At 48.3% G+C, this 15,459-nt stretch overlaps 1 protein-coding gene across 5 annotated transcripts in view; it reads left to right on the top strand.

Annotated features, from left to right (window-relative positions):
- Ssbp3 (single stranded DNA binding protein 3) overlaps positions 1 to 15,459 on the top strand; it is a 156,762-nt gene that overhangs the window by 105,500 nt on the left and 35,803 nt on the right. For all 5 annotated transcript variants that reach the window (XM_069987116.1, XM_069987115.1, XM_069987119.1 and 2 more), the window contains one exon: positions 5,934 to 6,023. In XM_069987116.1, the coding sequence (XP_069843217.1) occupies positions 5,934 to 6,023 (90 nt within the window). The remainder of the gene's footprint in view (positions 1 to 5,933; positions 6,024 to 15,459) is intronic.

Raw genomic sequence — 15,459 nt, 5'->3', positions numbered from 1 at the left:
AGCCCCCAAGGTAAGGGAGGGCAAGTAAGCTTCACCCCAGCTAGGAGGTGGGATGGGCATGGGGTGGGTAGAGTTCAGAGGGATTTGCACTCTAAAGGAGGCTGTTAGGAGCCCTGTGCCAGGAGGGTGAAGATGACAGCAGTAATCTCTTACCTCCATATCTCCTTCTACATCTTTCAGTCCTGCTGTCCTTTAAGGCCCTGGCTCGAGTACCACCACTTTCACAAAGCCTCCCTGATCCCCCTAATCCCTGTCTCACAGTGCCTGCCTGGAGTACCTTCACACGTCCCTCAGTTCTCTGTCACCACGACACTTTTCATCCTCCAGACCTTCGGGGCAGAACCTGACTCTCATCTCCCATCCCAGTGGGCACAGTGCCATCCGTGCGGCCACAGGAGCAAATGCTAAATGCACCCGCCCTGTATCAAGTACTCGTAACCTTTTTACAGCTCCCACCTACCTTGTTTCTCTTTTTCTTCCCAAGGTAATTTGCCAGTTAGGCCCAACAGACTCTTCAGTGGACCTTCTTTGACACACACGTGCACACATGTGCACTCACGTTCTACCTCTTGTTAAATGCCAACTCATTGAAATATTTGTCAGAAAAAGCCAAGTAAGAAGGTCATCCTACTTGGTGGAGAAGAGTAGAATACATAGGTGATCTCAAACACAAAGAAGGACTTGTGATTGCCAGATGTTCTTAATGCTCTGTCTCATGACAGAGCATTTGGCTCTTTTCATGAGCCAAAACTAAAAAAGCACACATTTTTCAGAACTTACAGATGTTGGTAACAGGGAACTGTTACTTGAGATTTTTGAACCCAAGATCAGAGGTGAGGGGACAGAGGGGCTGAAGTTAGAGCCACATGTGAGCTGCATGTCTTTAAGATAACGCTCCTCTGTGCCTCAGTTTTCTTACTAGCTAAACAGAAATGACATCTTCCTTTTGGGACATGAATATTTCCCTCCTTTAACCTCTCCTGGTTTATGGGATCAGCATGAAATAGCAGTTGCTTCTCCTACCTTCTCTGTTGTTAAGTTAATCCTCTCCCATGGAAGAGAGAAGTAAGATGGAACTTTGAGAAAGAAGATTTTACCATGACTTTTGCCATGTCACTATTGAGCAACCCAAAATTACCATATCCTACCACCTCCACAGCAGTTGGTTCTGAGACATAGATCGGGGAAGCTTTGTGTACCTTGGAACAGCTACTATTGGACCCAGAGCTGTCTGTCTCTCCATGCTGAGTGGGCACATCCACTTCTTCCTGTGTGACAGCCCCCTGACTATTTGAAGGCAGGGATCCTATGTCATTCCCTTGTGTCATTGGAACCTATTTTTAACGCCAGCTGGTTCTCTCTTCACATAGCAACAGTTCTTTGTTTTCTCTGAGCTGCAAAATCAAGAGCATCCATTCCCCTAAACGCATTCTGTTCTGTGGTCTGTGCGTAAGACCAAGAGACCTCTTCTTCCTCTCTGTTCCCTTCTTCAGACTCCATTGCTCTGGTCTTGGCCTTTCTGCATGGGTGATAACATTGTGACAATTCTTCCCGTTCCTCCACCTGAATCTTTACTGTGGTGATGTTGTTAGAATTCCCTCCAGGAAACTTGGCTGGCCCAGAGGGACCAAATCACTTCAGCTCTCTGAATTCAGCCCTAAGTGAGATCTGAGTGAGCCTTCTTGCCTTTCTGGGCGCCAGACAGGCATTCTTGCCTTGTTCCTATGGTCATCTCAAGAGGCCCCACCCACACCCAGCTTCATGACCTCTGTTTCCCAGCCACACCCTTAGTACTCCTCACACCCCAATTCCTCTGGCCCTCCCAGCCATGTGGCTAGGGTTGAGTTTCAGTCAAGGAAGGCTATGCTTGGTGGTTTCACATGTGGCCTGAGTATTGGGGCAGGGGAAGGAGGAAGGTGATTTACCAAATAAAGCACCATTTTCTCACTAATCTGGCAGGAGTCCAAGGTTCACTCTGAGCATTTGTTTTTATTTGTTTTCCAGGAGCTTCATGTGCATAGAAATATTTATTTGTAGAAAATAGTAAAAAAGTGGATGAGGAGACCTCAGTGCTAGTCTGGGAGTGAGGAAGACGGGTTCTTGGGCTGGGGTCAGGAGGTAATGCCTTACAGGGAACATCCTCTGCTCCCCCTTTTTTTGGGTGGGGGGGGCCGGTTTTGGGGCCTGAACTCTGGGCCTGGGTGCTGTCCCTCAGCTCTTCAGCTCAAGGCTAGCACTTCTGGCTTTTTTTTCTGCTTATGTGGTGCTGAGGAATCGAACCCAGGGCCTCATGCATGCAAGGCAAGCGCTCTACCACTGAGCCACCTTCCCAGCCCCCATTTCAGCTTTTTAAGTTGACTCTATCCCCAAGAGTAGGCAGCTGGCCTATATCACCATGTGCAAAGCTCTTTAAATTAGTTTCTCTTCCTCCCTCCCTCCTTCCTCTCTCTTCCTTCCCTCTCCTCCTATCCCCCCCTTCTCTCTCATGAGTTTATACCCCGTGGTTGTGCTTTATTTAGCCATGTATATACACAAATAATGGGTAGCTAGAACCCAACCAGTGGTGTCTGCCAGTTCAGATAACAGGTGGGTCTCTGGGTTCTTTATAATCTTTGATCTCTGAATGTGCTCTAATGAAAAGAGAAAAGCTGGCATTCATGGTCCTCTGGGAAAAGCATTGTTGTCTTTTCCTGTAGGTACTGCTTTTTCAAGCCCCTTCTTGCTTCAGTTTGTGGGATTGGATGGGCAGAGAAGCTTGGAAGAAGAGCCATCATGGACAACTCTTAACTAACCCTGTGATAGAAGGGAGAAACTAAATCCCAAGTGAGAAAGGACTTTTCCTTGGGTTGTCAGCTGGGACCTGAACTCATAAGGGCAGCCTTGGCCTTCTAGATCCATTATTCTTTATTCTCTGACTCTGATGGGGAAGTCCTTCCTGTGTAACCACCACAGCTAGTCATGCTGTAGGCCTAGGGAAGGCCACGGGTTTGGGTTTTGTGTTTTTAGAGAAAACTCACATGAGACACTTTGCTGAGTGCCTTAATGGTGTTCTAACTCAAGCTGGAAACCACAGGGAGAGGCTGACTCCTAGCAATCCAGAAAGGCCTGGCTCCAGATGGTCAGGTTTGAGCAGGTCTTTGAATAATACAAGTAGTAATCATTTATTGAACACCTGCTGTATGCCTCATGTAGTGCTGGGTAAACAGCCCCTGCTGTCAAGGTGGAGGCTGGGATGCAGCACACTGTTGACAGAATAACATAGGGCCCCTTGGTCTGGGTTTTGTGAGTAAGGGTTATTTCTGAGGCCTTCCAGCCTCTTTCCCTTGTGCCTCCCAATACACCAGTTGCTGCTTTCTTGCGCTTTTAAAAGTTTTTTTTTTTTCTTCTGTGAGTTTGTAATTTGATTCATAATCAAAGGGGAGAAGCAATCACTGTGATCCTGCAGGGCACAGACTTAAGCATTGCATAACTACTTGGTTTAACAGATAGAGAAGGCCTCTTCTGTCATAAAAGTTGTCTCTAGGCTCAACACAATAGCTTGTACCTGTAACTCCAGCTGCTTGAAAAGTGGAGAGCAGAAGATCATTAGAGGCAAAAAGTTACTGAGACCTCATTTCAACAAACAAGCAAGGTGAGAGAGTTGTATCTGTGATATCTAGAGGATCAGGTTCCAAGGCTAGCCCAGGAAAAAATGCAGATCCTAACTTAGGGAGGGAGAAATAGCAAAATAATAATACAGCAAAAAAAAATCTGGAGAGGTGATATGGATCAGGTGTGGTAGAGTGTCTGTCTAGCAAAGGCTCTGAATTCAAATCCCAGTAGTACAAAAAAAAAGTTGTCTCCTTGGCCTCTTGTCCCTTAGTCATTGCTACCATATCTGCCTTTGCTGCTCTTCCTCCAGGAGCAGATGGTGAAATACATCTTCCATCTCAGATTTCAGAGAATTACTCCACCCCTTTACTAGCATTTCAGTTACCCTGGTCTTGCCTTCAAAGAATCACCCCTAGAACTATTGACTCACTCTAATTTCATAGGAACACCACATCTCAGGATGAAGGAGCCTCATAAGCAAAACAACAATGCATTTGCAGGTTCAAGCTTTCACTTGAAGTTGTTTTCTTAATTTTGACATACTGAACCTATGTATACCTCAATATAGGAAAAGTCAAATACTCCAAATAATGAAAGACAGGAACATTTTACCATAAAAAGGTCTACAAGTGTCCAATGTGAAAGCATTCCAAAAGGTAATGATCCAAAACACTCAAAAGGTAACTATCAGGTTACCTCAGCTCCCCCACCCTCTTTGTAAGTTTTTTCTGGGTGCTATGGACAAGTAGTTGTTGGTTCTTAATCACAAAAGGTCAAATTACACAGAACCACTAACCTCAAAGAAGTAATAATGCAGCTGAAGAATTGCTTAGTAAGTTTCCCTTTGTGGCCCACTCCCAGCTGACAAGGGGTCCAGATGAGGCAAGTGGATCCTCCTGCTCTGAATGGGCTGTGGATTCAAGGAAAGGAGACCTAGATCCATGTTTGAGGATGTTTGAAACTTGGAGCACACAGTATGGGGCATGTGTAAGAAGACTCATTTTGAAAATCTGCTACAGCTAACTCATTCTCTTTTACTTGGATCCGTCAGACAACCTTTCGTGCCTGTCCCCAGTCTTAATTCCCATGTTCTCAGAGTAATCCCATCTCACAGACCATATCCCATCCCAACTCAACCCACCACACTCCTCTAATGCAAAGGTAGAAACAACAGCCATTCTGCTTTTTACAAGACACCGATTTGTAGAGGTGTAAGTAGCTGGTTCATGCCATTTGTTAGTACAAATGATAGCACTTGGAGCAGAGTGGGTTGTTCACTGTTACGTGTGGTATTAGTGGAAGATTGGAAGCCAGGAGGTCTGGTTCCTATTTTGTGACTTGAGGAAAGGAAAAGAAAGAAGTGAGTCCTTCAGGGGTAGGTAGTAGGAGGCTGTATTCATGAAACAAAAGTGCTTGGTTTCCTGACCCTAAGGGTCATAAATTTGTCTTAGAGAAGAGCCACAACTCTTGGGGGTGGGGTGATCAGTGGTGAAATTAGTTTTGGTCATAATTGAGACCAGGGACTAGACTGGAGATGGACATCTGTAAGAATGGCACCTGGATCAGGGAATGGGCCCAGGAAGGGAACATCAAGGCCCCTGGATATGTTCCTCAGGCTAGGTGCTTGGGCCTCCCAATCTTTTGCCCTGCCTTTGTGAGCACAGAGCCAGGCACAGACATGCCGGCCACATGAACAGGTTTGTCACAGATTGTTGGAAAGAGGCCAGGTGGGGAACGCAACAGCGTCTGCTCACCCCTGGGAGGCATTTGTTGAGGCAGATGTACCAGGTGGGTGCCAGGATAGCAACATTTAACGAGAGAACTAAAAACAGTCTTCCATCGTACCCCTGCTTCTCATGAGACACCCAGGACCCTTTAGGGGCTAAATTGCATCTGTCTGTTTCTTCCTTACACTTGTCTGGGGCATTTTCCTAGTTGCTTTGTTATTTATTTATTGAATTGTGGGTATTTATTGACCTTCTGCTCTGTGCAACATGCCAGCCTCTTCGAGAGAGTACCACCATTTATAAATCACTCCACTTGCCCTCAAAGAGCTCTTTAGAGCTCTGGTGGGTAAGGTAGGGCATCAATGTGAATAGTAGCCACCGTGGGTTAGCCATGTACCACCACTGGGCAGGTACTGCAGAGGAAGTACCTTTGCTGCTTCCATCTCTTGCTATTCCTGTAGCATTCCTAAGTGGTGGTTCCCTAATTTCCTAAGTGAGGCAATAGAGGCAATAGAGAAGGAAGGGATAGGGGCATGGGCAGACAAGAGTGGTGGTTTTATCTTCTTTGTACCTAGTTGGGGTTTGGCCACTGATTTCTACCTTCTCTCTCCACAGAGTGCAGCAGCTGCCCCGAGCCCTGTGCTTGGCAACATTCCCCCCAATGATGGGATGCCTGGAGGGCCCATCCCACCGGGTTTCTTTCAGGTATGTGAGGGCCGTGGGTCCCATACTCTTCGTGTACTTGGACTGGGGTGGACAGCCAGGCAGGCGGGAGAGGAAAAAAAGCAGCACAGCTCAGTTTGCCATGGTCTAAATACAGTTTCTTTGTGCTGGTTGAGGCCCTTCCCTTCCCTTCCTTTCCCATCGCTCTCTCCACCCCTATGGAAAGCTGGGAAGGGGAGGAGAGACTGGAAGGCAGACACCTCCCGCCTGGCAGTGCCCTTCACCAGTTTGTTTTTTTCACACCAGCTCCGCAGGCACAACATGGTCTGCCAGAGAGGTGGGGGTAGCTGCTTCTGCTTCGAGGCCAGTGTGGAGCTTTCTTTTAACAAAAGACTTTTTCCTTTTTTTTTCCTTTCCTCTTTTTAAAAAATGAGTAAGCTGTTCTCGTTCCTGTTTTGTTGCTGCTGTCATTGTCATTGTTTATTTTGCCCATCCAAACTACAAACCTAGGCATAATATTAAAACAACAACAACAACAGACTCATCCTGGCAGGTCTCAGAATCCTTTCCCTCTGATTAAGCACTGATATTTTTTCCGAGTATGGTCACAGACTGTATTCCACAACATTTGTGCCTACACTTTGTACACCATGGGCAAGAACAGATCCCCCGTGAGTTGGGAACCTCGCCTCTTCCAGACACCTTGTTGGCCCTTTTCTAGGGTGCGTGTGAAATCAGGCTTTCCACTTTGTTGGGATTGGGTGTGGCTACCACCCATCTGTGCCTTCTTCTCCATCCCTCCTTCCCTCCTGGCAGTTTGTCCTGCTTCAGCCAAATTGGGACTGGGAGATGCCATCTTGGAGAGCTGTCAGTGTGCAGGGCTGTGAAGAACTTTGTGGTGAAGCTCTTGATTGTGACATCGTTCATTCCGTCAAGCCTGTTTAGGCTGTGTTGGATAGCATGCCTTGACACTCCACACCTTCGTAAGAGTGACGCTCCGAGAGGAGGATGAGGAAAGAGCTGTTGTGGAGAAAGGAACAAAGATGTCCTCAGTGAAGCCAGGGAATTTGAAGCTATACCAGTGAGGCTCAGTGTCATACATCTAGCAGCAAATCAGGCAGCCCTGGACAGACACTGGAGGTATCTGAGAAATGACAGGATAAGCACATCTTAGGGTACTGAAGGGGTTTTCCACCTTGCAAGATTTTACACTTTGGTTGATGTTTACTCCCAGGGGAGGAAAGTTAGGACATGTTGCTTACTAGTCAAGAAGGACCATGGTAGACTTTGGTTATTCCCTTAAAACAGAAGCAGCTGTTTGTACTTGGCATAAAGTCAAGTACAAAGCCCGGTACCAGTAACTTCTACCTGTAGTCCTCACTACTCAGGAGGCAGAAATCCAGTGGATTGCAGTTCAAAACCGCAGAAGCAGAAAAGTCCATGAGACCATGTCTCCAAAATAACTAGCAGAAAGCCAGGTTGGAACTATGGCTCAAGCATTCAAACCCCAGTAATACCAAAAGAAAAAGGCAGTGGGAAGAAAGGGGGGAAGTCAGGGATGGTACACTAGGGCATTAGGTATCTGTGTGCATTCCCAGAATTCTACCAAAGCCAGGGCTTTGTCCAAGGGGTAGAGACACGTATAGCCTCAGAATGCTTTGAGGTGTGAGATTCCAGTTCAGACTGGACCAGGTATTGCTAGGGTCTTGGCTTGGCGGAAAGCCATATGTATGAAAGAGAGGCCAAGGGAAAGTATAACCTCAAAATCCCTGGAAATTCACTGACCCAATAAAGTTAGCAACATGGCTGTTTCCCCTCGCCAGAGAGGATTAGTCTCTGTGGGGGTGGGGGGTCACCTGCACCAAAGGCAGCTGTGTAGCCACTGCAGACAGATACTCTGCATCCATCTAGTGGCTTCCCTGCCATGTTCTGTTCAGATTCACATATCCTTACCCATGAGGCCAGGCATGTCCCATATGGTGCAGGTATGGCTCCTTCACAGGCTTCTACTTGCCTGTTGCAAGCTAGTATGGTGCAAACAGCTGATAGTAGCCAGTCATGTATTTTTAAAATATGCTTTGACTTATGTTTTGGCCTGAGTCTAAGTCAAGGCATAAGTCTGCCTGAAATGTGGGCAGCTCCCTCTTCCTGCTTTGGTATATTCTCCTGTAGCTAAGGCTTAATTCCAGGCATACTTCTTTGGCTCTCCCCTATAATACTTTGAGGGGATATTGTCAGAAAGCCCAGATGATTCCTGTCCTCACTCATCTTCAGCCATATCAAGTAAAGGCAATTGTCTTGACCTAGAATCATCTCTGTTCTCTAGATAGGGTAGACTGTCAGAACTCGCTGGGTCATCCAGCAGGAATCTCTGTGCCCTGTCCTCTCTGCTTCCTTGGGTGGTCCTTCTCCCTTACTCTCTAGCATTATTTCCCTATCAGCCAGATGAAGTTACATGTGAAAGCCTGCCTGATCCTTTCTGGCCGTGACGCTGACCACTTGGCCTGAGTGCCTGCTAAGAGGAAAGAGTGTCTTTTCTGGAAGGAGGTACTGGCAGCCCATTTCCGGAGCAGGTTGTCTCACAACAGGAATATTAGCTATTGATTGCTGGCCCTGCCCCTTGCTCATCTTCAAGTGGCCACTCTGATATTAGAAGGGAAATAGAGATGATATCAAGGGTTTTATCTGCTGCCAACAATTGCACTTCTTCCCCTCTTGGCCCCAGCCTGGGCGGCTCTGGCACAGAAGAACTTTGTACGGGGAGCCAGCCTGGATGTTTGGTCCAGTCTGTCCTAGTGACTGCCCCGTTTTCAGGTCAGATCTGTACCATTAATTGGACCTAAATTTAGGGCTTCCAGGATAGATAGGAAATAATAGCTGTCTACCCCTATTCTAGCTCCTCAGAAAACCATACATGGAACCTATTTCCTCATGCTTCTGACACCAGGCTGCAGGGCCGAAGGTTGGACCATCCATACATTAGGCTCCATCTGTTTGCTCTTTTTTTCTTTTCTTTTCTTTTTTTTTTTTTTTTTTGGGGGGGGGGTCCAGTCTTGGGGCCTGAACTCTGGGCCTGGGCATGTCCCTCAACTCTTCTGCTCAAGGCAAGTGCTCTACTGCTTGAGCCACAGCACCAGTTCTGGCTTTTTTCTTTTTGCTTATGTGGTGCTGGGGAATCGAACCCAGGGCCTCATGCATGCAAGGCAAGCACTCTACCACTGAGCCAACTTCCCAGCCCGCTCTTTTTTTCTTTAGTGTTGAATTTCACCTGTCTAGTGCTGTGGCATGATGAGATGATATCTGTCTGGTAGCAGTTAAGGGATGTCAGGGAGAGGTTTCAGCACTGACTTGAGCATACCTAAGCGATAGTGTGGTGTCTTCTATGTAGAATTTAGCAAAGGAATTCTGTGATTTAGAAGAAAAACTACACTAATCTTGGCATCTCCCAGCATGTTTGCTCATGTTACAGCACAGGAGCCTGGCCAGCCTCAAAGCACTGGATTGGCCTTCTGGCCAGGTTGGGTCTAACAGGAAACTGGCCTAAGAGTCTAAGATTGGGTTTATTGAGTGAAGAAGGACACAGAGGACTTGACTATGCATTGCTGAGTGACTGAGGGCTAGTTGCTCTCTTTCTTTGGGCCTGTTTTCTCACCATTAGATGAGGCTGGACCAGATGGTCTCGTGAGGGATCTTGTAACTGATTTCTTGTTTTGGATGGATTTTCATAATCAAGCAGTAGCTTTTCTCTTCCATGCAGCGTAACTCAGGCTGCACATCTGACAAACCCAGCTTGGCCAGGCATGTTGGTCTGGGTGGGTCCCTTAATTCCTTGGCCCCAAGGGGGCATCATCCAGTTAGGATTTCTAGATCTAGCACTGGAGGTCACAGAGAAACAGCATTGGGTACAGACTGTTTTTGTTCTTGCTTTGTTTTTAAATTCCAATGATTGTTTTCAGTCATGTAGTGTTTTTTAACATTTCGATCACGGTGTTTCTACAGAGAAGGGATGGCTGGTTGGGAAAGGTGAGTGGCTACCCAAAATTATCAACCTGGGGCTGTAATTGAAGTCTTAACACCAGGTTTTCTGGTTCCCAATCTACTGTTCTTTCACAGTATCATCAATCCCAAGTGTAGATTCATGTCTGCTTGTCTAGACAGAGAGAGAGAGAGAGAGAGAGAGAGAGAGAGAGAGAGAGAGAGAGAGAGAGAAGCCATCTTCTCTCAAAAGTAGCAAAGAATTTTCCACTCACTGCTAGCTGAGCTGGACTAGAGGTGGCTGTTTAGAGTCACTATGTTGAGAATGATTCTGAAGCCATGTCTGAGCTCAGCAGTTCCTGATTGGCCATGTCTATCACGACAGTGAGCCTGTAAAGGGGAGTGCGTATTCTACTTATCTGGTCCAGACTTAGAGATGTGAATATGGAATCCCTGAGGGAGCAGGGGTGGAGTTTGGGATAGTCATTAGCCATACTGGTGTACAAGGGTGTTTAATTTGGCTTGGGTTTGGGTTCTAAGCTAGAACTGAAATCAACCATCTGTCTGCCCAGAGAAACAGATCAGCAACCCTGTACCTTCACATGGTCTTCCATGATAAGGTAGGTTGCCTACCTGTCTACTTGCCTGCCAAGACAAGAGAGCCAAAAGGACTACCTGTAAGCAGCACAGCCCTTAGATGTCTCTAAAATTAGGTATGAGACAGATACTTGGCAGAACACTGAAGAAGTTTCTGGGTAGTTGCGAATGGACCTCTAATATTGCGGGCTTCAGCTAGAGGGCAGTGGGAGACCAGTGGGGCACTCTTGTCTGGCTCAAGCCAGAACAGTTGCTTCACAGATAGTCTAGTAGCTCTTGGACCTGGGTGCTACAGTGGATGTTCAGTAAGTGGTTAACCTTGTGAATGCTATAGAGACCCGGCAGAGGTTATTATAAGGTAAAGATAAATCCTAGAGCAACATAAAGGTCCTGCTCTCTTCACCAAAAGCTCATGTCCTGCTCTGAGAGACTCATGGTGGGAACAATAAGGAGTGATTGACTTGCACCCTCACTTCAGTTAGACTTTGATCCTGCCCACCGTACCTGAAGGAGGTAGAAGTCTGTCTCCAGAGACACTTCCCCCTCCCGCTAACAACTCAAAGGACAGAACTAACTAAACGGAGCAAATGCTGTGTACAGCCTGGAACCAGAGAAATGATCAGCAAGCTAAGAAGAGAAGATACATACCATCCCATACTTTGCCTTCTGTGATTATAGGGACGGCTCTTCTCGCCTCTCTGTCTCCAGATGTAGCTGGGGTTTCCCCAGGAGAGGGCAGCCTCAAGAGGGCTCTAGTGACTGTCTGAAGTATCTGACATTCTGCCAAGTGGCAGCCTCAGATCCCAGGTCCTCAAGAGAAAAGAAGAGGAAGCCAATTTGAGTCTGTATGGAAGACATTTATACTATCTGCCAATTTTATGATAAAGCAGTGAGTTGCTTGACAGTGGTGGTAAACAAGCAGAGACAAGATGCCCTGTAGACAGCATGAAAACCGTGAGCTTTGTCATGGTGATGTTTCCAGGAAGGTCAGAGTCAATGAAACATACCAGCGGCTGTAACTGGGGCAGTTCCAGCTGGTCTGGGTGCTGTCCATTTCCTATCCTGCTGTCTTATGGGAAGAGGAGAGGAGCAGAGATCGAGCTGGCATTACTTCTTCCAGAAAGCCGCCACAGGAAAGGTCTCTCTATGCTAACTGGTACAGGTCTAGTAGAGGGGAGACTTGGAAAGAATCAAACCCCTTGTTTTATGGTTTCCAAAGCCTGCTGCTAAGCTGCTAACAAGGACTTGAGGGATGCAATCTTCATCTGACAGATGGTAAAGCAAGGCAGGTGAGAGAGCTAGAACTGAGGCCCTATGAGGTTCCTTGGCCCCGGGTTATGTGTGGTTCCTAAGATCAAGGCCTTTGAGGAGCACTGCAGATCTAGCAAAAGGATGAGGGGTGGACAACATCAGACAGAGTGCCATAGGGCAGGCAGAGAAGCAGCCTGTTTGGCCTGAAGGTCTTCTGGGAAAAGGGGCTAATGTTTGAGCTGTAGGCTGCCAGGGAGTGAGGAAGGTGTGGGGGAGGGGCGGTGTGCCAGGGTGTGGATGTGTAGGGCATGTTTGTGATGGCAGCAGGCCTGGAGGGCTGGGCTGGGCTGGGCTGGGCTGGGCTATGGGAAGGATTTAGGAGGTGACCAGGACTAGCCTGAAGTGAGGCAGCAACAGGCCCAGGAAGGACTGGACCACTCCTAATGAGGGGAATGATGGTCTTGGGAAAAGCATCAGATGCTGGAGGGGCTGGCACTTGGAAGGATGCTGGCCAGCGCAGTGTCCTGCTGTGGTCTCCTGAGGAGGTGCCCCAGCCTGAGCCAGAGTGGTGACTAGGTGAAGCTGAGACTGTAGCCTGTGCTTCCTGCTGTAACTGGATGCTCCTGACAGGTGTTGGAGCTGGGGGAGCCAAACTAGGAGGTCTTGGTGAAGACTTCTGGGATGGTGATGGAAGTGGGGTGGGGCGAGAAAGGGTTGATATGTTAAGTTTGAGAACCTTCTACCCCTTTAGATCCCTACCATGAGGCCAGGAGCAGCATGGTCCTCAGGCTGCCCTGCATGGCCCTCCCTGTCTGCTCCAGCCAATGTGCTCTGAGTGGAGCTGTCTAACCCTGCTTGGAGTTCAGGTGGAAAAGGTGTCCCCTTCCCATCTTCTGTTACTGTGTTTGACCCTGGAAGGTAGGCCCCAGATCCAGTGGCATATCTGCTGCATAGATGAGGAGACCAGGCTCAGACTGGTCAGGAGATCTAGTCAGAAAGACTGTCCTGGACATCAGTGGGACTGTACCTTCTCCATGAAACATCATTTCAATGCCTCCTATTCTGGGCTCTGCTGCCAGGACTACAGCCCCAGCCCTGATGGCTCTGTTGCTTGTGGGAAGAAGACAGGACATGATGTGTCAGTTCCCTGGAGGACTGAAGTACCCAGCCCCTAGCCTTGTTGTCTGCCTCCAGACTGACAGAAGGCAGGGTCACCCCTGCTGAGAGGGATTAGAGAGGAGGCGGGGCGCCCCAACTGCTGGGCTCCAGGCCACAGTTGGTGGTGGGAGATTGTTGCTCTTTCCTGACCCAGGCCCACCTGTTCAAACCAGCTTACTCAGAGAGTGGCAGCCCCCTCTTTTGGTTACTATGATGGAAGCCAGCTGCAGGCTCTAAGCTTGAATCTCCTTACCCCCCACTCAAAGAACTGGATACCCTGGTTTGAGTGTCCTAGTGTATACTTAGGCAGCCCTGCTGCCAAATGCCTGTGCATCCATTAAGGAGTCACCTTGCCCTCTCTGAGCCCTAGTTTGCCCCCTAGTGAGAGGGAACTAAGATAAGCACTGTGGTTCAGAGTTTGACACCACCCTCTATGGCTCCCCCCAACCCCAGTCCCCACCACTCCCCCAAATTGCCTGGCTTGGGCAGAGGCTGGGGACAGGAGAGGGAGAAGAAAGGCTCTTTTCCTGGCCAGCACCACCTCCGCAAAGGTCAGACTGAGCTCCGCCCGGCAGCCAGCCTGGTGCCTAGCCTCTGCCCAGTGGCAGATGACCGGCACCAGGACTCCTAGCAACAGTGGACAAAAGGTTACTCCTGACGTGCCAGGCTAGCTCAGCAGCTGGCTCAGCCTCTTTACCCTCCCTCTTAAACAGGAAAAAGTGGTGCTTATTGCCAGTATGTACGTTTGTGGACATGTTTGTGTCTGCACACTGGAGCCTCCTCTCCCTCCCCTTCCCCCTCCAAAAAACGTGCACTCCACATGTGGCCCCGTAACTCTCACTGATGAAATGGAAAGTTGAACATAAATCAATGTCTGCCTCCCGGTTAGCTATGCATCAGCAGTCAGCACCAGGGAGATTTGCTCAGTAACAAAGCCCCTAGCGGCTCCACAGGCCTCGACTGCCCCCTAACGCGGAACCATCCCCACACTGTAGAGCCCTATGGGTTGCACACAACTCCTCCAACGTGATATGGTTCTCCCACCCTTCTTTCCAAGGTCTCTCTCTCTTCCTCAGGGTAGTTTTGGAGATCTTGGTAGGACTCTGGGACCAGTTAGGAGGCCTGGGCTGTGTATCTACTGCTCCTTGCCCCTCTCTGGGCCTCCCCTCCTGATCTGTAAACGGACTCCTGAGTCAGGTGTTTATGGATCTGATACTGGGAGGATTGTTGTCACCGCTGCCTTTGCCACTGTTTATTAAGAGCTGGGACTGGTTTACCCTCTCTACTTTAGACCTACATTTGCACCTGAATTTCTCTTAGCACTGAGCAATCCCTGCCACTGGGAGCTGCCAGCCTGATCAGCTCTAGGCTGTTTCCCTTCTCGAGAGCCTCTCATGGGGGACCATTTTTTGTCTTGTCTCTATGATAGCTGATCAGAGTACTTAGACTTTCCTCTGCTCCTGTCCTGCCTTCATCGCAACAAAAATTGTGTGAGGTTTTTCTCCTTTACTTCATTTTATGTTGTTTTTGAAAGGATACATTCCTTAGCTCTTGCAGCAGTAGAGGTTTGAGGAAAATTCCAGCAGAATCCTGTAATAACAAGCTTCAGCAGTATGTGTATCACAATCAGATACCCCCTCTCCAAGTCAGATAATGCCACAACCAAAGGACCTGCCCCTTTGGGAGTTCTAGGCTAGCAGCCTAGGACTGGGTTAGGGGCTGCTTATATATCTAGTGCATTATGGAGGACTCATCTGAGACCTGGGACATGGCAGGGGCCCACCTGTGAGTTTTTAGTCTATGCCCTATTTCTGCTAAAGTCCCCTCCCCAAGCAACTTCTCTATGAAAAGCCACCTCTCCCCCATAAAGCAAGGCCTTGAAGTCACTGGAGCCTCTGATCCAGGCGCACTTGCTTCTGCAAGCTTTCTCCTAGAAAAGCCCCCTCTCATGCTAAAACAGAATGGTAGGGAATAAGTCTGGAGATGCAGGGGACAAGGTACAGCCTCCATACTGTGCCAACTCTCTATGCTCTATGCAAGGCAAGACAGGAGCAGACAGCATTGGGCTGGGGCCTCGGAGATGGTGAGTGGCTATAAACAAAACAGAAGGTCCTTTGGCCCTTCCTGGTGGAAGGTGTAGACAACCACTCAGCTTCCTAAGGTACTGTTTCTTCAGTGCTCTGGGAATCCTGTTGCTATGGGAAGACTGAGTAGACGAGTAAATATGTATGCCTGTTCACATGGTTTATGGCTGAAAGATGAATGATGGTTTCTGGATTTGTGCTGGCAGTGGATAGACTCCATTAGCTGGGTCTGAAGATCCTAGCATGCCCATTGGTTCACCTGTTCCCTCCATCTTAGGCAAGGAGATGCTGGACTCACCCCTTCCTCTCATCTGTGTCAGTGTGTCATCCTTCCTGGTAGCTTTTTAAGTCATTCAGCCTGGGTGGACACATGGTTGCCTGAGAAAGTCAGTTGACCTCTCTGAATCTCAGTT

The sequence above is a fragment of the Dipodomys merriami genome, unplaced genomic scaffold, assembly GCF_024711535.1.
Source record: "Dipodomys merriami isolate MVZ:Mamm:240054 unplaced genomic scaffold, mDipMer1.0.p SCAF_34, whole genome shotgun sequence".
Taxonomy (NCBI): domain Eukaryota; kingdom Metazoa; phylum Chordata; class Mammalia; order Rodentia; family Heteromyidae; genus Dipodomys; species Dipodomys merriami.
Note: the sequence above shows the minus strand (reverse complement) of the source record. Positions and strands in the feature narration are given on the sequence as shown.